Raw genomic sequence first — 23601 nt, 5'->3', positions numbered from 1 at the left:
TATAGAATTTCAAGAAGAGATTTAGGAAAAATTAACAAAACGTTCTGGAGCCATGACAAAACATTTCTACATAAGAGGAACAACCTGATATAGCTCTTCCTTGAGGATACTCAAACTTCTCTTGAACGCCTTAATTATTTGCCACTCTGAGAAATCCTCTAAGGTTCTGCAACACAGAGGGTCCAAGATATCCCATGCCCAAGGCTTCCATTAACCTGAATGGTGCCTTTACACAAATTTAAAAATGGCAGCTCCCCTCTGGACAGATGAATTAGAAAATATAATCTTTCAGGTGTACAAAGCCCAACAGGAAAGAAGTTGGCCAGGTTTCCGCCCCACCTCATCCTCTCCACTGAGTGCTCCACGTGACCCTGTCCCTGGCTCCCTTTTTCTTCCCATCTCCCACAGTTTAAGAGACGAGCCAAATCCATTTCACACAAGGTCAGAGCCTTAGCCTGGGGAATGGGTAAGTGGATAATGACAGACTCTCTGGGCGAAGTCACCTCCTAAACTTGGCATAACATAAAGATTTCATTGAGCACAGTCCAGTCTAGGCAGTGGCTGCCTGGCCTGTGTTGGAAAAGATTGGAGACCAAATCCAGCCCTAGCAGGGAGCAGTAGGTATGTTAGCAGCATAAACCATTGGTTTCCAACAGCACATATGCTTCAGATTTCCTATCCTAGTCCAAACTGTTGAAATCACAAGCATTTGTGGAGCAATTAATATGAACAAGGCACTGTGAGATGCTTTAGGGCAATCCTTAATCACACATTGAAATCTTCAGGGGACTTTTAAAAAAATAAATAAAAAACAAAAACAGATCCTTGTAATTTTTCTGTACATCTAAAGCTATTTTAAAATTCAGAATTTATCAAAAAAATTTTTTTGCTATGGTTATTTGGGATTTTTTTCTGTGTTGTGTGATTTTTGTTCTTTGAATATGAATCTCTTGATTTAGCTAAGCCCTCAAGGACATAAGGGATTAACTGCTGTCATATTCAAAATGATGCATTTTTCAGGGCAAATCTTAATTTTCTTTGTCTTCTTTAGATGAAAGAGCGGCAAAAATGCCCAAAAGACTTGAACTAATATCAGTTTAGAGCACCCTTACTGAAACTTGATACGTTGGGCCAGAGGCAGGTCCTTACTATAGTTGATGATACAAGTAGATCTTCTCACGTTCTGTTTCCAGGCATCACTACCAGACTCCCTGCCACCACCAGCATGCTTTTCCCCTCCTGACACACCTCCAGTCTTTGCCCCACTCATTGGGACTCACAGAAACAGACTAGAATGGTGGTCGCAGGGGCTGGGGAGCAGGGGAAATGGGGAGAGGTTATCAAAGGGTACAAACTTCCAGTTACAAGATTAATGATTAACAAGTTCTGAACATCCAATGCATGGCCCAATGATTATAGTTAATAACACTGTATTATATACTTGAAAGTTGCAGAGAGAGTACATCTTAAATGTCCTCATCACAAAAAAGAAATGGTAATTATGTGACATGACGGAGGTATTAGCTAAAGCTATGCTGGTAATCATTTTGCAATATATACACATATCAAATCACACGTTGTACACCTTAAACGTATGCAATGTTAAATGTCAATTATTATTTCAATAAAGCGGGGGGGTGGGGTAAAAGGATTCATTAATTTAAATAAGTAACTTTTAAATATAATATTTATTTTATAAAAAACAGATTTTTTTGGTTCCTCTGTCAGAACTCCTGAATGAGAGGTTCCCCACATGTCCATGCATTGGTCAGTTAGAGATCACAGAAACCACTGTTTTGGAAGCTACTGAGATAACTAATACTAGGCCCCTTGCTATTCTTATCCATTCCTCTGATAATTAAAACCCTCTTCATGTCAAACTGCAGGATGCAACACACTCATGTGGCATCAATCTTATGTCTTATAACAAGGATATATTTTTAAATAAAATAGAGAAGTTTAAGGTACATGGCACATAGGTTAATTATTGCTTTGTGAATCTTTTTCTGATATATATGTATATCCTTATATATTTACATAGTTATATGTATATCTGTGTACTGCATCAGAGTTAAAACATTTATTTTTTTAAGATTTTATTTTTAGGTAACCCCTACACCCAATGTGGGGCTTGAACTTACAACCCAGAGATCAAGAGTCGCATGCTCCACTGACTGAGCCAGCCGGGTGTGCCCCAAACAAGTATTTTTTATATTTTGAAACAAAATTCAAAAACACATGAACTTAGGTGGTCTAAATTAAATGCTTCTTGCTGCAGTTTTAGCAATTTCCCCTCTCTATTGTTCCCTAATGGAAATTGAGAAAAAGGTTTCCTATCAACCACAAACTCTCCAATATAAATTAGAAATCGGTCCCCTCTCTGCCTTACTTTCTCTCACTTAGAAAGATGGAATTTCTTTGCCTTGTCTTTATGGACAAATGCCATTATTCTCTGTTCAACTTCCTCCCAATTGAATATATTAGATTTTAGTTTTCGGGTCCAAACTGGTGGTGTTTTTATACTGTGAATAGTGTCCAGTGGTTCTTTCTTTACAGAGAAAAAAGCAAGAGGAAATGGGTTTGCACAGCCGTCAGAGGGACTTCAGCCAGATAGAATGAAAAATTTCCTGGTCATCAAGATAGTACAAAGTACAATGAGTCAATGAAATGGGGGGAGGGGGTGATGTGAAATCTCCTACTCTGTAAGTTTGTGGAAACAACCCAGATCCTTATCTGTCTGGAATTCTTTAGAAGTGAATCTGTCTGACGGGCAGGGAGTGGACTTCCAGGTCTCTAATGCCATTGCCGCCTTGCATCATTAAGACATTCTGAAGAAACATAAAATACATATTCACAACTCCAGTCACATAAACCAGGAACAATCTTGCAAAGTTTCTCAACTGGAGCACAAAGGACATTGGCAGGGGGCAATTCATCGTTGTGCAGGTTGACTGGTGCATCTCAAGATGGTTTAACATCACCACAACCCACTTAGCACCTCTGGGTCTAATGATTTCATCACGAGAATGAGGGAAAATAATGTGTTCCTCAGAGCTACGAGAATAAGTGAAATATAGGAACAGCACCCACACAGGACCTGACAAGTACAAGAACTCATTAACTTATCTGCCCCTCCCTTTCAAATGTTAGGATCTGAAGAGAAACCATTTTTTAAGAGCCCAAGCATGAAAAATCCATCTCTGAGAGGTTATGCTATAGCCAGTAATTTCTGAAACCGTAAGTCTTTATTTATAGGGAGCATGAAGCAATTCCTCACCCTCACCAATTGTCATGGTTTGGTTTGGTTTGGTTTGGTTTGGTTAGAAAACATTAGAAAATTCCTTTCTCCTTTGCTGTTCCTGAAAATCTTCTTATTCTTCCTTATAATATTAGGACAGTGTTAAAGATGTTCCTATTCCCCTGAAAAGTTAAAAAAATAAAAAGGAGGGGAATATAACCAAAAAAATTAATATACATCACTGAATCGCAGTATAAATGGTTCATTCTAGTACATTTTGTAAAGAAATACTTAGATTGTTTAATAAGCATCTTCTCTTAATCTTGTCAGAAAAAATTGACCAAAAGAGGTCTTTTCAATAAAGACAATATTTTTGTTGTGTCTGTTTCAGGAATGTGGTGCTGGATTCTTTCTCGCCCAGTCCGGAGAATGTATGCCTTGTGGCTGCAACGGTAACTCTGATGAGTGCTTGGACGGCTCTGGATTCTGTATGGTAGGTTGGGGCACCTGTCACTTTTCATGTACTTCACTGGGCTTCTGCATCTTCAGCGGGAATCAAATACTCTTCCTGCACATCTGAGCTCCCTAGGAAAGAGCTAATCAAGCTCTCTTTTTACGCTCACCTTTTCCTGTAAGACACGTCATAGAAACTACTGGTGATTATAAGTGGCCATCAAGGCATAGGGATGACGCTGCATGTGCCCCTAGAGGGAACTGACCTAGCACCCTCGGCAGCTCGTGTCTACCATAGGGCCAAGGGTGAAGGGATTGAAAACTGTACACAGAGGAGGAAATCATCCATCCAAATTCCTCTGTAATAGTATAGTTTGCCATGTGTTTGGCTTCAATCTACATAAACCAGGAGAATAAAACAGTTGTTTCATAGCCTATTTTACAACTTAAGATAGTCGGGTCTATAGATCAAGATTTGTTTAAAAAAAAAAAAGGTTTGAACCAAATAGCTAATAAAAATGAAAACTTTGGCCTTATGGTCTTTGTAATTCTGTGTTTCAGCACCCAGAAGACTTTTTTTCCCTTAACTGGAAAGAATTCCCCAACTAACTTCTTCTGTTGAAGTATCAGAGAGACTTGTGGAGGATACTGGGGAGCCTTCTAGCAAAAAGGGCTTGCCATAACTTCTCTGTGTTCACTGAATGGACTGACAGCTTCGTGAAAATGGCTATTGAAATATTTACTACAAATGGCTTTAGTAGAAGTCCTAGGAGGCATTTCTAAAAACTTGTGCCCTATGATCATGTTTTCCTTCAAGAGCTATACCACACGGCAGGAAAATTAGATTCTTCAAGATCCTATGAGGCAGAGGAGGCTTTCCAAAACTGCAAGAGTATTTTTGCATAAACTACAAGAATTCTTAATTAAATACACCATATTTACCTGAAAATTAGTATAATTATCCCTATTAAGCAGATCATTTTGATTGTAAGTGGTCTCCAAGGTGTGCACACGGAGGTGTTATTTTACCCATTGTAGATGCATTACATTAAGGTGCAAATTAGAACATTTCATCTACTTGGAACCCAGCAGTTGCCACTTTTCTAGAGACAGAGAGAATGTAGTGGCAAACACTGGACACGGCCATCTCTTTGTAGTGTTTGTTTAGTCCTGGTGTTTCTGTCTTCCCCCTCCCCCCATCTTCTTAAATAACCATTACATCCAGGATGTCCTCTGTAGCTGTGTAGGCACACGCAGCTGCCGAAGCCTACCCTTTTCTAATGCTTCCATCTCCGGTTTCCTGTTATTTTAATCCCAGTGACATTTGAAAAGAAAATCCCATGGATGCACTTGAACTAATAATGTACATCTCTGATAATTTGACCAATTAAAGGCTCTTTGTTATCTGGTTTTTTGAAATAGAAGACAATAGGGACTGGCAGACCCATCAGCTGCCATCAGGAAGCCAATAAGATGGAAGACTGAAATAGAAGGGCAAAAAGTCCCTCCTGGGGCACGTGTGGTGATGAGCACTGGGTATTATACACAACTAATGAATCATTGAACATTACATCAAAAACTAATGATGTACTATATGTTGGTTAATTGAACATAGTAAAAAAATTTAAATTAAATTAAATTTTTAAAAAGTCCTTCCTGCTAGTCCTTGTGAAGAGCTATGACAAAGCCACTCTTCTTACGGTGACTTTGTCAAAATAGGAACTGTTGTGGTTTTATCTATGACCTAGACATGAGTTCTGAGAGGACGGTCCTCACATGATTCCTTCATAGCTCCTGGGCATACGAAGTTCTAATAAAAATTTGGGAATGGACTGGGGTGTAAACTCTTATGCCCACTCAAGGAAACTGCCCATCTTCCTGCAATTACTTTGTTCCACGACAGAATATTTTAAAAAGAAAGAAAGAAATAGCCATCTTACTCATCCTAATGGTGAGCCCCCCACCCCAACTCTACACAGATGGAAATAGCTTTTTTCCCTGATTGAAGTAATATATGCTCAATATAAAAAACAAACAAAACAACAATACAGCTATGTACTGTACATGAAATTCAGAGTGAAAATCACCCACAATCTTATCTCCCAGAGCTAAATATATATATGTATATTCTTATAAATTTAATTTAGAAAGACAAAAAAAGGATGTAACTTGTATTGAATTAAATGTAAGTAGTGAACAGAGAGGCTTGCCAACATAGAAAGAATATTTTGTCACTTAGGTGGTAAATGTATTGCCCACTAGTGGTGTCCCACTGTAATCAAACTCAGATTTTCCTATTTCCTTTAGCATCCCCGCTCTGGCCTCCTGGTGGAGTGGGAACGGTTATCAGTTCCTGCCCTGTAGCTCATCCATCCAGCTCATCTGGTTCTCAGGGCACCAGAGAAGAAGCAGTGACTCGGAGGAACACTTCCTTGCAGCTGACTGTGGGCCTGGGTTTCCATCAGTTCTTATCGTTTGCCTGCCTAACTCCTTTCTCCCATCTTCCACACACAGCCAAAATTAAAAGGCCTTTTATTTCATTTCAATTTTGTTTTTATTTTGAAGGCTTATAATGCCTCCCTCCACCTTGCCCTCCCCCAGGTGTTTCTAATTCTTCCTCCATTCCAATGTCCAATTTCAATTTGACCTTATATTTTACAGATTGATTTTAAGGAACTAAGCCATTTGACAATAAAATACAGAGTAGACAAAGTTAGGCTACCATTTTAGACATAGGAAAGAAGCTTAGAGTTGTCTTCACAAGAGGGATACTAACTCTTCAAATGCAGAAAAGTGGCTAAGTGAAAAGTGGCTTCATGAATAAAATCTAACATGTGTGGGGTGTTTCCAAAAAGCTACCTTGCATCTTATCAGAACTAGAATGCACTGGAAAGTGTTCTCAGCTGGAGTCAGCCAGACAGGGCCCCAAAGGCCAGGCAACTCCTGTGGACATGGCAGACTCTCTAGGAAAGCTCCAGAAGGAGGTATGAGAAAGGAATTGGGGGAAGAAACAGGTAGAAGCAGACAAATGGTTGGTAGTAGGAATGTCTGGTCCCTAATAACCCATATTTTATCCCAAGTTTATAGGTTAGGTACAGAGAATTAAGAAGAGGCCTTGACTAAGGCCAGTTCCCATCTAAAGAATCTTCTCATCATTAGGAGAAAGCCAGGAGCCCACTGATCAGAACCAGAGTGGAGAAAATCTGACTTGAAGTTTACCATAGAAACATAGCTCCTCAGGTTCCTTTTGATTAAGGATTGGTTGGTCTACTGATTCCATCTAAACATTTAACAAATAAGCATTTTTTTTCTTTTTTTTGAGCTCCACCTATGTGCCAGACATTATTCTAGGATTTGGGTTAAGTGGTTTCCACTGTGTTGGGTTGAAGGACAGAAACACTACTTGAAAGTGCTTCTGGACATGACCAATATAGTAAAGGTCAAGGTATGAGGACCATGGGAGCCTCTACATGTGTTTCTCTGTGCTGAGAAACACATGTAGAAATCCCTATCTGCTCAGTGACAACCAAATGAAAAATTAAAATGATTTCAGGGTCTGTCCCAGCATTGCAGGAAATTTTTTTTTCTAAATTGAATAAGAATATTCAGATTTAAAACTATTAAAAGAACAGCAAAAATATCATTGAAATCTAAAGAGACACCCATCAAGCTGTTATTTGGCTGGTGGAAACATGGATGGATTTTTATTTTCTTTTTACTTTATAGTATGCCTCCCTAAATTCTCTACAACTGCCTGTAGTAATTTTGTAGTTAAAAAGATATTGATATTCAAATGGACTTCTACCCCACCCCAAGCATAATGGAGAAAGGGAAGTAATCCAATATATTGAAAGCTAATGAATTTTTTATTACTCTCAAAGCCTAATTAAAACTTCATTCAGGAAAGCGAAGATATTATATCTCTAATTTCTGCAGACACTAGCATTTTTCCCATGCTTTTAAAACTCTATTATGTGTGTAAGACAGAAAACAACGAATGTAAGTTCCTGTAAGACTAAATATGTGTGATTAATAAACCACCACATTCATTAATGTCCCAGAGCAAGAAAAAATGGAGTTATAGAGACTTCTTTTTCCTGTTTTACTTGTAACTGTAAAGTTGGTATCTAGATCAAGTGCATAATTCTTACATCAAAATTTTGACAATTTTCCAATATAGTGCAACTTGGAAACCCCAAAATTTTGCAAATAGGGATGGATTTGGTTCCATGCTAACTGAAGTTTTGAAACAAAGTCAGAAAATTGTATACCCGAAGAATTCAGAGTCTTCTGTTGCTTTGTGCCCAGTCATGTGAGAACATAGGAACTGAACACAAATAAGTTCCCTATACATTGCTCATGTTTCTTCTTCTAACCCTGAATGGGTTCCTCTTCTTATGTTCTCCATTTCAATTAATGACAGTATCATTTGCCAAATACTAAGATGTCCCAGATGCTTCATCAATTCCTTTTCCTCTTCCCCAACATTCAACCCCGGAGAAAGCCTCTTCTCTTCTCTGCCATCCCACTGCCTTAATTCACATCCACAGCAACCCTCCCAGACCAGAGCCATGACTTCCCAATGACTCATCATGCCCTGCTCCAGACTCTCCTTCCCCTAATCTGTCTTCCTTACCAGCAATGGAGACATCTTTCAACCTGATCAAGGCATTCTCCTTTCTAAAATCTTTCAGGGCTTTCTATTCCAGCCCCACTGAGCTGCTCACTGCCACCAAAACTAACTCTGTATGTGCAGAGTCTGTGTCTGAATTTGTGCTCCCCTGCTCTCTACCCAGGATTTCTTGCTGATCCTTCAAGGCCTAGTTCAAATGTCATCACCTCCATTAGGTCTTTTCCAACTTTCTTAGGGAAAGCCAGAACCTTTGCTTCCTCTTCGTCCCATAGTAGGTGTATTCTTTATACGTACCTCAGTCATAGCACTTAACACACTATATCATTGTTTGTTGGCCTCTCTGTCTCCTTCACAAGCCTGGGAGCTACTCAAAGGCAGGAACCAGGTCTTTTTCATAAAATGACACATAAATGAATCTGGTCTTCTTTATTTTAATAACAGTCACAACTCTTTGCCTGTCATGATACCAGCTGAATCCAGGCTTGTTAAATGAATGAATGAATTAGTAAAATAACAAACTAACAAATGCAAAAACCTTTAATTTTATAATTTATGAGACACTTGGGTCACTCTTCACTGCAGTAAAATGTACTGTCTCTTTATGCTAGACACTCAGGCTCAGGCCCAATGCTGAGGAACTAACAAACAGTGTTACTTATTCTAGGTGTTTCCATTTAGAGCTTGCTTCTCCAAGTATAGTCTAGACCGGCAGCACCGGTGATACTTGGGAGCTTGTTAGAAAGGCAGGTACTCAGGCCCCACCCCTTACATCCTGGATCAGAATCTGCATTTTCACAAGAACCCCAGGGCATTGGTGTACACCATGAAGTTTAAGAAGCACTGATCTAGACAGAACAGAAGTTTTCAAACTTTTGGTCTCATGAGCCCTTTGCGCTCATAAGAATTATTCAAGTTGCCAAAGAGTTTTGTTTGTGGGGATTAATTATCCATATTTACTGCATTTGAAATAAAACTGTAAATAGATCTTTAAGGGGAGGGGCGTGCCTGGGTAGCGCAGTTAGTGGAACGACCTACTCTTGGTTTCAGCTCAGGTCATGATCTCAGTGTCGTGAGATCAAGCCTGGCATCGGGCTCTGCACTCAGCACAGAGTCTGCTTGAGTTTCTCTCTTCTGCTCCCCCTGCCTCTCCCCACTACCCGCCCCCACACCTCACTCTCTCTATAATAAATAAATAAAATCTTTTTTTAAAAGGGAATTTAAAACTGAAAGTTTTTCTAGTTTTTCTTAATTTATTTGAAAATAGCAATAAACCCATTGCATATTACCATAAGTAATATGCTTTTATAAAATATAAACACACTTTACAAATTAAAAATATGGTTCATGTTTGGCTTAAGAGAAGACAGCTGGATCTCATATCTGTGGTGATATGTCCGTGTCATGTAGCCCCAGAAGCCCCAGCCTTTACCTTACACACATGAGAAAATGAGAGTCCAAAAGATAAATAAAATCTTGGTATTATTAGGAGAATGGTTTTGACCTCCCTAGACATAGGAATCACAGATCTAGGTAGACTATAGTCTTGCCTAATCATGTGACAAACCACATGAAGGTCAACTTGATCCTCTTAGGCTTTCTTCCTTCATTAAACTGGTTCTGTGGCCAAGTTATCCAGACAGCATTTCTCATGTGAAGAACCACAGCTGATGCCCAAATGCCATTCCTCACACCTATCCACTTATCTGCCATCACTGTCTCCATGTAGCTTTCTTAACTGGCCAAAGATTCAGAATGCTTTTTTGTTTTTAAGTGGGGTCAGTTTTATTAAAAAATAAATTCTCCCCCCACCCTCAATGACACACTTATTTATCATTGTCATTTCTCTTTTTAGTTTTTTAAATGGCCGAACATTGAAGGTCAAGGCATATTTGTAATCCCAGAGTAAAAGTTTTCAGAGCTAGAAGAAAATTTACAGGCCATCTCAACTGGATTCTCATTTCTCAGATAGGGAATAGAGACCCAAAAAGTCAAGTGACTTGTTCAAAGTCCACCGGCTAGAAAATAGAAGCAGTAGGGCCCTTTGTCCCTGCCTCCAGTGCTAACTATCTCTGCCAATCTTCCAGAATGTACATCAGTGCCTTTTAGGGAATTCCCTAACAAACCCTTGAAAGGGAGGCAGATGAGGAAAGTCAGCGTTCCCACCCTGAGCATTTAGAGGTCCAGGAGATCTGGTGGTTTTGCCCTGGAGAGTAATTTTTCCCTGTGGTTGCCATGGCAGAATTAGAGCCCTGACAAGGAGTCCAAAGCACCCAACAAGCCATAAGGAGGCAGCTCCTTTTTGCAGCTTAATAGGCATTTCAGGCAGGAAGAATGACCTAACATCTTCCAACAAGCCTATTTTCTTCTGCACAGATGGGCTTCGTCTGTCCAACGAGGACTCAGACAAATTTGACCTCAGCCTATGAGCAGCCATACCAGGTTGCTTATGGCTTAGATTCCTGGTAATTGGGCAAGGCTTGTTAGTTTTCTCTGGAATGTGAGATTGCCACTGATTTTGAGCTGATTTGCATCCATGTTACCTTCCTCTATGTGCTCCAGACATTAATTCACCCTTTCCCACTTTTTCTTTCCTTTTTTCCCCCACAAATATTTTTTGAAGATTGACTTAGTTCTAGATACAGTGTTAGGAACTGGAGGACATATTTGTTAACAACCTGTTGTCTGTACATCATACTTTATTTTTCAGTTTCTCATTGATCTGTCAGGCACTCTGAACTGGCCTCTAAATTCTGTTCTGTTAACATAATTCTAATCAGGGGCCAAAGATTGTCCATACCAAATGGCTGACCAAATGCCCAAAGAGCGTTCAACCATGATAGCCTGTTGCCCACATTAGAACACTGCCCTTTTGATTTGAAGTCCAAACTGTTGGTAAAATAGTATGACACCTTCTAATGTAGTCATTTTATGACTCTTTGGGGAAAGGAGCCTTTTGTCTAACACATTGGAAAAGTGGTATAATATGGGAATTAACAGCCTCGTTGCTGGCGCCAGATTGCCTGAGTCTGAATCTCACTTTTGCCTCCTTCCATCTGTGTGACAATTTATTGGGCAATTTATTTAACCTCTCTGTGCCTCCATCTCTTCATATGTAAAATGGGGTAAAAAATAGTAACTTACCTTAGAATTATTATAAGAATTAAATTAGTTAACCCATGTAAAATGTTTGGAGCCTTCATTCTGTTTTGTTATTCTATTTTGAACTTCACCATAGAACACAAAGACAAAAATCAAGAGCTCAGACTTCACCTTACTACCGCTCCATCTTGCCTTTCCTTAGGTTCTTCCACAGAGCACTGTTTGAAAACAGTTGTGTCTGTTGAAGCTCTTGTGCATAGATGTTATTAAGGGAATGGATCAAACAGGAGGCTGCCTCTTGGATGACATTCTAATTCTAATGGCATAACTTTTCACTGAAAGTCCTATTCAACTTTTATACACTCTGGTGAACGTAAAGATGAAAATATTACAGTGCTAATGGCATTGCCTTGTGCAATCCAGTTCAGTCCTGTTGGAGAAAACTATCAGACTAGCATCACTTCCTCTTTAGAGTACTAGGCAGAAATTAATCCATGAACGTGTCACTGCTGAGTTGACGCTGTTCTACTGAGTACCTACTCTATTTGAGTTGGTGGCAGTACAGTACTAAGAGGCATAATGTAGCAGAAAGGCTGCTGAGGTTGGGAGCCGACGATAATAGTACCATGTGGGTAGTGGAATGGGGTGAAGGATCAGGGAGGGGACATCAGAAGGAATTCCTAGAGGTTTCGAGGCCTACTAGAGATCTTGAAAGATGACCAAGCATTCTAAGCAGAAAAATCAGCCTGATGATGAATTATCCCCTCTGCATGCAAACTCCAAACTCCTCAGGCTGCTAGTGCACACCCGGAAGTTCAGGATGAAGCCGTCCACCATTGTCCACACTTTCTAGGATTGACTGGGGCCAACATGGCTCTTTTGTGCTGACCAGTTCTGACCACACAATCAATTCCATCAGCCTGACATCCCCTTTCCTTCAAGTACTGTTTGGTTCCCAGATGCGTGGTGTACAGCATTTCTTTTGTGTCTTTTTCAATTTTCCTATCTTTCACCTCACAGCACTGCCAGCGGAACACGACAGGAGAGCACTGTGAGAAATGTCTAGATGGTTATATCGGAGATTCCATCAGAGGACCACCCCGGTTTTGCCAGCCGTGTCCCTGTCCCCTACCCCAAATGGCCAAGTAAGTTCTGAGAGAAGAGGTTCTCTTCGGCTGCTTATCCCCTTAATTATGTATTTTTCATTTTTACTCCATCCAGAGTTCTCAGGTTTTCCCACATTAGTGGAAAGACTGAGTACCTCATATTGAGATGAGATGGGAAAAGATATAGGAAAGTTTCTTTAGCCTAAATACACTGTCAGGGAAACATAAGCATAACAACATAAGTGGTATGGGTGATGACTGTGTTCCCAAAATATTGGGTAGCATCATAAGCCCAATGGAGTCTCCAAGGATTTTATAAGCAAGGTTAGTTTCTTGGCTATCCCTTGTCCTAGGGAGATCACAACTGATAATGCAAACAGACTCATAATCCAGTATTTTTCGTAGCAGTGTTTCCTCTTAATCTCACAGAGTAGAGGATTTCCTACATGTGGTGGCAAACTGTTCAATCAGAATTACAACACAGATAAACAGAATTCATGCTTTAGGCCCATCAGCTCATAAAAGATTTCTAAGAAAACTAATTTTCGCTTCTGGCTATGTTTTGACCTGAGTGAGAAGTTAAAGAGAATAGACATATATCCTAATGGAAAGAGTGGAATTCTTTTCAGGCGCATAATATGTATAAATCCAGTAGTCAAGTCATGACTGGCCATTTTATTATCTTAAAAATGATAGAACATAGAATTAAAATGGTGTAGTGGTCATTGGTTTTCCAAATATCAACCATTTCTCTGATTCTCTGAAGCTAAGTGAGTGTCCTACAATCACTTCATTTCTGACATTAACTAACTACCCAGAGTTAGTTAGCCCATACATTAAGTCCCACTTCAGAAACCAGCCACAAATGGGCTCCCTAGGCTACTCGCATATCTGCTCAGCTAACTATAAATTCAGGGGTTGCCTTAGGTTCAGTAATTCTCTACAATGACTCACAGAACTCAGGAAAGTGCTATATTTACAATTATAGTTTTATTCTAAAGGATATAACTCAAGCCAAATTAAAGAGATGTATAGGGCAGGGTGTGGAGGGGGAGATGGGTGGGAGTAGAGTTTCTATGCATTTCTGGGTTGTTCACCAACCCTAAAGCTCCACAAACCTCCTTTGTTGTTTAAGAACTTTATGTAGGTTTCATTACATAGTCATGATTGATTAAATCATTGGTGATTGGAACTCAATCTCTATCCCCTCTTTCCTCCCTGAGGAAGGGGATGGGGTTCAAAGTTCCAACCCTGGAACCAAGTAGTTTCCACTTCTGACAGACCAGCCCCCATCCTGAAGCTACTTAGGGGCCCATCAAGAGTCACCTCATTAACATAAACTCAAATCTGCCTGAAAGGGGCTCATTCTGAATAACAAAAGACAGTCTTATCACTCAGGAAATTCCAAGAGCTTTAGGAGCTCTGTGCCAGGAACCGGGACAAAAACCAAATATGTATTTTTTCTTATACCACAAGTAGAAAGAGTAATGGACCTAGGTTCATATCCGTGGTTTGGCACAAAATAGCTATGTGATCTCAGGCAAGATACTTTGTCTCCATGTCTCACTTTCCATGGGATTTGGGGTCAAGGAGACTAGATTCAGATCTTGGCTAATTTATTTATTCCTTTATCTACTCCGGATCTTGGGGGTTTTTTCCCTGAGTTGTAAGGATCTGCCTCATAGGGTTGGACTAGGATATGTGTGTGGAGCATTTGAGTTGGTGCCTTACAGACAGAAAAGTGTATGCTGGTTACTGGCTTTATTGAACACATGCTTTGTATTCTTTCTAACACTAGTATTTTGCTTACTCTGTGTCAGGCAATGTTCTAAGTGTTTGGATGTAATATTTAGTTGATAGCTAACTTTTAAAAGGCCTGAATGTCACACAAACACACACACACACACACTTTCTTATAAAGAGAACAAAGATGACAACCAATTCTCCCCCTATTTTTTTCTTAATTGAACACCAATATCAACTACCATTTCACCTAAAAGCTTGTGATTTGTTCAAATCCTCTGATGAGTCTGTCAGTGAAGAAGTCAAATGTTTTACAGCCCCCATTTTTCTTTAGAAACCACTAAACCGCTTCAGTCCTTACTTTGGATTTTTCATGTCCCATGGTATCAACAATGTGTGCAAAATGGATGGTATTGAGAGGGAGAGTAGAAACCTCAAACATTAAATTTTCTGTTATATTCACCCAGGTGTGTCCTGATTTATGAGCTCCCTTTGTCTCATCTAGGTATATTCTTTAATCGTTCATTAATATTCTACTCTCAAACATTAGTTTTAACCATATCTGATGAGATGTTCAGCATACCGCTCTCTGGCCATGCTATAGTTATTTTGTTAAATATACCTACCGCCAACTTTCCAATAAGAGGTTCCCCTCATTCTCCGATATAAACGAAGATGCTATGTAGCATCATTTGCTCAAAGCAGGTTTATAAGCTCTGAGCTGCAGTTTCTTTTGAAACTAAAGATGAATTAGAAAGGCAATCCTCTAAATTGTATTGTCTGGCTTTTGCACTTTTTGCCCCATTCATGCTGATGTGGGAAACAAAGGCAAAAGAAAAAATTAAATTTCCATACTACTTACAGCCCACTGACAAGTCCTTGAAACCAGAGTGCCCTTCCTCTGAGAGCTCAGCTGCCTTGATGTTGACACGTTCCTAAAGGCAAACAAAATTCAGTCTTAGCTTAACATTATCCTGACCCCTCAGGATCCTGTGAATCTGCTTTAAACATACAGAAATTACTTTCGAAACTTCCTTAATCTCTACCCCCAAGATACATCTTGGCCATCATCCTCCAAGCAGATGGCCCACTGATATACATCCGAAAGGTCTCATGACTGAGGGTTTACTAAACAGTAATAAATGACCTTTTCCTAAGAATAGCTAGCCCCCTCAGGGTCCTGGAAACCTTGTTTCCAAAATTCCTTGGAGCCTTGTGCTGTCCCTAACCCCCTCCCAACTTGAAAGTATATAATCAGTCAACCATCACAACCCCAGTGCCGCTCTTTCTGCCCACAGGTCCTGTCCCCGTGCTTTAATAAAACTACCTATTTGCACCAAAGACATCTCAAGAATTCTTTCTTGACCGTTCACTCCAAACCCCAGCATTTCCACATCAATATGACAAGACTTTCTTACCTAAATTTTAACTTTACTGTCTTGAGATAAGAAACTTTTGGAACCTAATACCTATAGACTGAGAAGTTTTGTCTACATGCAATCAACAAATATTTATCAAGCACTTATTACGTGCCAGTCATATACTACTAGTTGCCAGTCACAGCAATGAACAAAACAATCAAAATGCCCTGCCTTCATTAAAATAGGTCAAAATACAGCAGCATTTTGAAGCTCCTAAAGCAAATGACTGCTTCACCTTTTCAGCTAGGTTATCCAGTATTTCAGTTGATCAAGAAGCTCTTCTGAAGGATCTTTCAAATAGATAAATAAGGGAGAAATTGCCAATTGGGTGATGAGCTTCCCTTGAAGGAGGAAACAGTTTCTATTGGATCACCATTCCCACTCATGCTCTTTGGGTGTGTGAGCAGATCTGGGTTCAAAGGGCAGTTGAAGGTCTCAGGGAATGTGCTCTGCAGTTAGGTACATATTCACAGATACGGAAACTGAGGTCTCTAACAGTACACATTTAAAGTTGAAAAGCCTGCTGAAAATTGACACAAAAGAAAAATACCCCCACATATAAGTAAAGAACATTATGTGGGAGTGTGGAGGAACTAGGAGAGACCTGCTTTCTCTGAGGTGGCAACAGTCCTACTTCCTTAGTCCTCTGGGGAAAGAAACTGGCTACAAATAGGGAGGTTGAGATGGGGGTATGGGGGCAGGTGTAATCTGTGGTCACAGAACAGGTCAAATTTGCCTGGATCTTATAAGGTTCTAGCCTTTGATATGGCTTTATTACTGACTTAGTTAACTGTTTTCAAATATCTTATCAAAAATCAAATACCCATTGCCTCTTTCAGCTTTTTAAAAATTCATATTGTTACTTTCTATAAAAATTAAAGTGCCAGGACTTTTATTTGAGCTCACAAAGTCACCTAATATGGAATCCAAATTATGCTTTGAGAGATCCTTTAGTTGAGCCTCCAGACCAGGATTTGGATTTCCAGTTACAATAGCCACATCAGAAAGCAACAAAATTATGCTTGAGGGAGGTAAGCAAGCAAACAGTGTTGAGTCTATTTTTCTTTAGGTTCCATAAAGGTTTCCAAGAACAAAAGGCTCCCTTCCACTTGGAGAGGGTTCCATGGTTGTTAATGTGGGCTGAGAAAGATTCCATGTTTTCATTTCCCTAGCCAAAAACAGACTTTACCCTAAGCAAAATATAAACAATTAATGCTGATAAAAAAACAAAAAAGGAATCTCAATGGTTGGCATTGCCTCTGAGTCTCCCTCCACTGAGACCAATGGTCACACAGCTATTCCCAGGAACAATTTGCACAGAGTTCATTTATTTATTTTGGAGTTGGCCAGACATCCTCCCCATCTACTAGTAGCTACGGTAATCACTCCAATTAAGGAAAATGTCATCTGTTTGAAGCAGCAGGACATTAGCTAAAGGCAGACGACTCCAGACACAGGCAGATGCTTCAGTCCTTCAAGCTGTGGGCAGGCTGCTGGGAGAAACATCTTCAAAGAAACATGCGTGAGGGTTTGTCCACGTTCTGAACTCTTTACTGACAATGTTTTTTTGAAGTGGGCTAAACAATAAGAACAAGCAAAATGAAGAATAAAGGCCAAAGAAGTGTAATTTTGCTGAAATGTTTTTAGCCAAACTGACAGAAAAAATAAATTGTGGCTATTGCCTTTCACGGCAAAGTATATATTGTTTTCTGACTGATTTTATAAATGTCTTCAAACAAAGCAAACACATCCATTTGCTTCCCTCCAAAGACCATCAGGGTAAAATTGCTAATACATGCAGGAGTGAGAGAGCATCAGGTCACACTCTGTTGATGGCACAATACCTAAGCCAATTAATTTGTAAGTCTTTAAAATTTTTCACACCCCCCCATATAGATGGATTTATGTGTCAATGTAGAATTTTCCAAACATGTGAAGATTTATATTCCATTTCCGCTGCCTTAATAGTTGAACAATATTTTTATTGCTTTTCTGTCCTGTGTGCATATTTTTATTATCTAAAAAAATCCAACCAAACAAACAACAACAACAAAAACCACAGTAATCAAGAGAAGGGTTTCTATGGACAAGAATCCTTTTCCTGTGGGTCCTATTTATTGCTTGTGTACTTGTTTTGTGACTTTGATCAAAAGGGTCAGTCCCTGCACCCTTTATTCCCAACCTTTAAGGTACCAACAAAGAAACTGGGTTCAGTGGGGATTATAGAGTACAGTTTAGAGGTGGTTCATGACCTTGAAGAGTGGAAGAGATCTAGTGCAGAAAAAAAGGGAGCAATTTTCAAATGTATATACAGAAAATGGTGAGAATAAAGAAATTCGCATTTCATCAAAATCACAGGTAACATAAAATAACTTGATTATTTTATTTCTGGCTTTGAAGTATGTGTTTTAGACTTGCATTAAATATTCTAGAAATTCCCACTGCTTCAAATAAAAATAATTAAGTGCCTCTATGGCAAAATAAGTAAGTGGATCTGGGAAATGGTCTCACCAGTGGATGAGCATTTTGGCATTTTCTGTCTGGGCCTGCTAGTCTAAACTTTCCTGAAAGGAAGAAGATTTGATTTAAATAAAGCAAATGATGACACCCATTAGAACTTGACTGAGACCAAGGTAGAGATGACTGAATCAAAAGTTAAGACAATCTTTTCAGTGATGTGTGGAATTGACTTCTAATATTCTCTTATAATTCTAGTTTTGCAGAATCCTGCTATAGAAAAAACGGAGCCGTTCGGTGTATTTGTAAAGAAAACTATGCTGGACCTAACTGTGAAAGGTAGGCTAATATAATTCACTATTTTCTGTGTGGGTCGAAGGAAACTTTCTGTTTCTTGCACTCATCAGCTCTGCCATGCTCCCATTCACTGGGTCTTAAGATGAGAGTGTGGGGACTACATTTCAGAACCCTTTGGGAGGCTTCCCTAAATCCCATGCCCCAGATAGAGCTGGGACAATACGCTCCCCATGGGTCCAGATCAGGATAAATGGTCAGGTGAAGAGGAAAATGAATATGTATATTTTGAAAGATTCTCTAGATGGTTTTGGTAACACTCCTCTCTCTCTCCATCACTGGGAGCCAGTAATTAATAGAGAGGCTTCCTCAATAGAAAAAATAGGTGGGGGAGAATCCTCTTATCAGTCAGTAAAGCAATACACTAACAAAGGCACGATCCTATTATTTAGTCCATTCTTCATACCATCTCCTCCCCTGAAAAGTAAACAAATTTCATGAGAGTTTGGATTTTCTGCATCTCTATCTGTATTTACACCTAACATCCTTTTTTAAAGTTGCTCTGGGCTTTGCTCAAATCAGAAAGACTTTGGCGACTAAAGATGTGAGCTTCCCACTGCATGATTTCCTGGCGAGACATTTCCCATCCTCCCCGCCTGTCAGTTACTCAATTTTCTCAAATCAAATGGCTTTTGCTAAAAGAGTCTCACAGAAAGGTCTTCTTATTTTTAACAGAAATGGCATTAACATCAGCCTCTCCATGTGGTTGGGCAGCGAGATGATGTGGGTGCCGTAAAGACAGGGAGGGAAGGACCAGGGGACTTCTCAAGCCTCTGGTCCAGCATCTACACATGCTCACCTCCCAGTGGTGTACTCCCACTGCCCCAAATGTGGGCATAAAAGCCTGGGACTCCAAATGTCAACCTTGAATGATATGCCATCTCACTTCCTCAGAAAACACCCTCTACCTCTCAAAGAGTCGTTCTGGAACCCTTTTTAAAAAGCCACAGTGTCTATGGTGCAGAGAAAATCTCTATACTCGGAGGGCATTGCTATTATGATTATTAAATGTACAAATCATAGATAATTCCTTCACTGAAGATTTTTTTAAGGGATTTTTCTCTTTTTTTGCTATGAGGGAAGAGGGAAAGTGAAGGCCCATGGTGCATATGAATTTCATCCTTCGAGAGGGACAAATAGAGATTTGGTTAATTAATGTTTGTGACACACTCATTCCATATTTTCTTACTCCAGGACCCAGTAATATGAGACCCCTGACTTACTCACTTTCTGGCTCTTTGTGAATCAGAGAGGACCGTTCATCAGCCAGGGATGGAACTTTTTGTCCTCAGTGACTGAGGTTGAACTCCATTTAGTCTGACAGAGAATGGGCAGTATTATCAGCTAACGGGTGTTCGACGGCCCCTGGGATGGACTGCTGACCACATGCAAGGCCTCCCAGAAGTGAAATCATCTTTGTCCCTCCGGGCTCAGTCCTGCAAAGTTGCACCAGGACGCAGATCCAGGTTCTGTCAGTGAGAGCAGGGGGCCCAGCACAGGACAGCATGCCTGCCTCAGATGTGGGATGGTAGATGATAAGCCTCCTGGTGCACACTGAAGGCTCCTGGCCCTGCCATTGCCCTGTAAGGCTTGGTCAGATCTGGTGGAACAGTAGGGTCAAGGGGAGAGCACTAGTTGTCAAATATTGAGGAAATGTCGCTTTAGCCTGGCCGAGTTTGTATCTCAGCTCCAGCCCTTGGGGATCCTCCTGAGCGAGTTATTTGAGCTCTAAGTGCCAATTTCCACATCTCCAGAATGGAGAAAATGAAAATGCTCACCTCCTCGGGCGGTCATGAAGTGATACAGTGAGGTATTTAGTATGGCACGCGGCACTTAATGCTCGATAAAAATTGCCTGGTGACAGTAGGAGTCACTTTGGCCATTGTCCAGTTCCCACCCCCTGGTATAATGTGTGCCTGGGAGAAGTTGGCTCATTTCCCTGAATTGCAGTTTCTTTAGCCAGAAATGATAGCTTTGAACTAGATAGTGCCCCTTGTTGCTTATCTCCTGTGTCCTCCCTGCTTTACATTCCTCATCTCTCAGCCTGACGACTGCCCTGAGAGCAGGTGTTATTCTGTCATATTGCAGATAAGGAAACTGAGGCTAAGGGAGGTGATGGGCCTGGTCCACAGTCACAACACTGCTAAGTCGGGGGGGAGGGCAAGAGCCAGGATTCAAACGTTTTGGCTGAAAAATCTGGATTCTTTCCCTGTGCCCATACTGTTTTTCCTAAACGTCTTCCCAAGGGTCTTCTGTTTTAAACTTTGACAATTACTGAAGTAGATGAGTCTCTGATATTCAGGAGAAGCACAGTGAACCTGCTCCTAGATTCCCTTTGACTGGAGGCTGCAGCAACAGATGTGCGGGAAATAAGCATCCTTCAAAGGCCTGTCATCAGCATTGGGGGAGGATCGCTCTGAGCAACTTTCTCGGCTTCATCTCCTCTCTTCCATCCACCCTTCCTCACACCCTGCTGTTTTAAAGAGAATGAACTGAGGCCTTTTACACCAAAAATTGACCTTACCATCCAGGGGACTCTTCCTCAAAATGGAAATCACAGGGATCCATACTGCACACAAGTTTGAGAAACATTGGTCTAAAGCATAAAATATGAACATCCTACTGTACCATGTAAAACAGCTCAAACACCCTTGTTTTTACAGCAGATTGGTGGAGGGGATAGGGATATGATACATCTAAGACATGGTCTCTTGTCCTCAGTGAAAGTCAAGGCTAGAGCAGGAGACAAACCCAAACACCATTCATCACAAGGGAAGAAAGGAAAGCCTGGTAGAAGGACAAGCAAAGCCTCTTCAAGAGGGCAGTGCAAGGAGTGATCGCTTTCCCAGAGAGGGCTGGGTCATTGGGAAGGGGGTAACCTTCACTGCTTTTGTTTTGTGTTTGACCTTGGGACTGGCAGAGGTTTACTGTCGCAGTAAGCTTCATTGAATCTATATTTTCAATGTATCTGTGACCTTGGACACAGATATTCGTGGAGGTTCATGAGTTCCCAGTGAATATTTTCTTAATTTTGTGTTTAATTTCAATGATAATCTTGAGGAAAAAGTTACCTGAAACACGTCTGGACTTTCCGTAGGACCACTTTATAATAAAGGGAGATCTGCCTCAGAGCAGAGGAGAAAGTAACAGCCAGGGGTGTGTCAGTGACACATTACAGACAATTGGAGGTCAAATGGCATGACATCAAAGCAAACTGAGTCATCACCTAACACATGGCAGGACATGGATGCTGAGCTCACACAATCCTCTACCATGTCATGTTGCAAGTAGCCCTTCAGCTGCAACAAGAAAACATCATCCATTGTCTTGAATTGATACTATTACTTTGAATGCATTAGTTTCACAGTTTTGTTTGTGTTTTATTTGTAAAATTTATTTTGGTTTTCAAAATGTATAAAAGCCATAGGTATAACTAGTTTTTACCTAGTTTTATGTTCAAACTATTTAAAGATTTAAAGATAATTTAGATGAACACTAGGAGAGGTATTCTATGAGACTGTTTTTCCTTTCACAGGGATCCATGCTGCACACAAGTTTGAGAAACATTGATCTAAAGCACAAAACGTTAACCTCTTACTGTACCATGTAAAACAGTGCAAACACCCTTGTTTTTACAATGAGGTCCATGTTTTTTAGCCTGCCCTGGCCCCTGGCTGGCTCTTTCCCAAAGTCCTTTTCCCCACCTCACACTTCAACTTCTGCACGTGGGAGCTGCGGCCCCCCAAATCCACCAGATCAACTATAGAGCTCACCACGTTGTCTTGTATTAAGATGATGACTGTGACAATGATGACAAAAAGAGTAACATTGATGGAGTGCTTACTGTGTGCCACATAGCTATTGTAAGCACTTCACATACAATGACACATTTAAACCTTAAAAAAAAAAAATCCTATGAGATACCATTTTCATCCTTATTTATAGAGGAGGAAAGTGAGAGACAGAGAGATTAAGCCACATGCTCACAATCACACATTTGGGGGTTTTTTTCAGTCTCTACTATTAAAGTAGGAATTCCTCAGCAGAAGTAGCATCTCATTCATCTCTCTGCTGTTCTTCCCACATCACGGTATCTGAAACATGGTAGACACTCCGTGATATTTGTTTAAGTAATACCTCTTTTTTTTTTTTTAACAAAAAGACAATAACAGTACTGCTAATGTTCCTTTAAAAAGGTACCTGTAGTGATGAGAGTCAGTCATTGCTTGCCTTGTTTGATCCCCCACTCCACTCCTCCTCATGCCACAAAATGGAAGAGGTGACACCGAACTGAGTGAGTCAAAACACGGCCCTCTGGCTGAAGAGAGGTTGCAAATGGAAGTTATCACCTTATGCAAATAATTATAAAATGTGCAGGCCTTATAGACAGGAATTTTGCAATTTTTATTCTCATCCCAGTGTGACTTTCCATCTGCTCTAAGTAGTACATTTTATTTTTTTACCTTATTTTTTGTAAGAGAGAGAGCACATGAGCATGAGCTGGGGCAGGGGGAGGGCCAGAGGGAGAGGAAGAAAGAATCTCAAGCAGGCTCCATGCTCAGCACAGAGCCTGATGCCAGGCTCAATCTCATGACCCTGAGATCATGACCTGAGTGGAAATCAAGAGTCGGATACTCAACTGACTGAGCCACCCAGGCACTCCTAAGTAGTACCTTTTAAAAATGAGGAGCCTGGGGCGGAGCAAGATGGCGGAGGAGTAGGAGACCTGGATTTTGTCTCCTCTCAGAAATTCAGCTATAGATAGGGATCAAACCATTCTGAACACCTACAAACTCAACAGGAGATCGAAGAAAAGAAGAGCAACAACTCTCTGAACAGAAAAGCGACCACTTTCTGGAAGGTAGGATGTGCGGAGAAGTGAATCCGAGGCGATATTCGGGAGGATAGACGGCAGGGGAGGGGCCTCCGTCGGCTGCTTCTGGCAAGTGATAGAGCCGCGGAGCACAAAATCTGAACTTTTAGAAGTCGGCTCCACTGAGGGACGTCGCTCGGTGGCTAAGCAGGGGGTGGAACCCTAGTGGGACAGTGTGGTCTCAGGACCCTCGGGGTCACAGAAAGACCGGGGGTGCCTGAGTG

The 23601-nt window shown here is 40.6% G+C and overlaps 1 protein-coding gene across 1 annotated transcript in view; it reads left to right on the top strand.

Moving 5' to 3' along the window:
* The window catches only part of LAMA4 (laminin subunit alpha 4), a 131027-nt gene that overhangs the window by 32071 nt on the left and 75355 nt on the right, over positions 1-23601 (top strand). The window contains exons 2-5 of the mRNA XM_081829365.1: positions 3630-3731; positions 12444-12568; positions 18409-18489; positions 19180-19231. Coding sequence (XP_081685491.1) covers positions 3630-3731; positions 12444-12568; positions 18409-18489; positions 19180-19231 — 360 coding nt within the window. The remainder of the gene's footprint in view (positions 1-3629; positions 3732-12443; positions 12569-18408; positions 18490-19179; positions 19232-23601) is intronic.

Source organism: Leptonychotes weddellii, chromosome 8 (assembly GCF_054177405.1).
Source record: "Leptonychotes weddellii isolate Sample4059 chromosome 8, ASM5417740v2, whole genome shotgun sequence".
Taxonomy (NCBI): Eukaryota; Metazoa; Chordata; class Mammalia; order Carnivora; family Phocidae; genus Leptonychotes; species Leptonychotes weddellii.
Note: the sequence above shows the minus strand (reverse complement) of the source record. Positions and strands in the feature narration are given on the sequence as shown.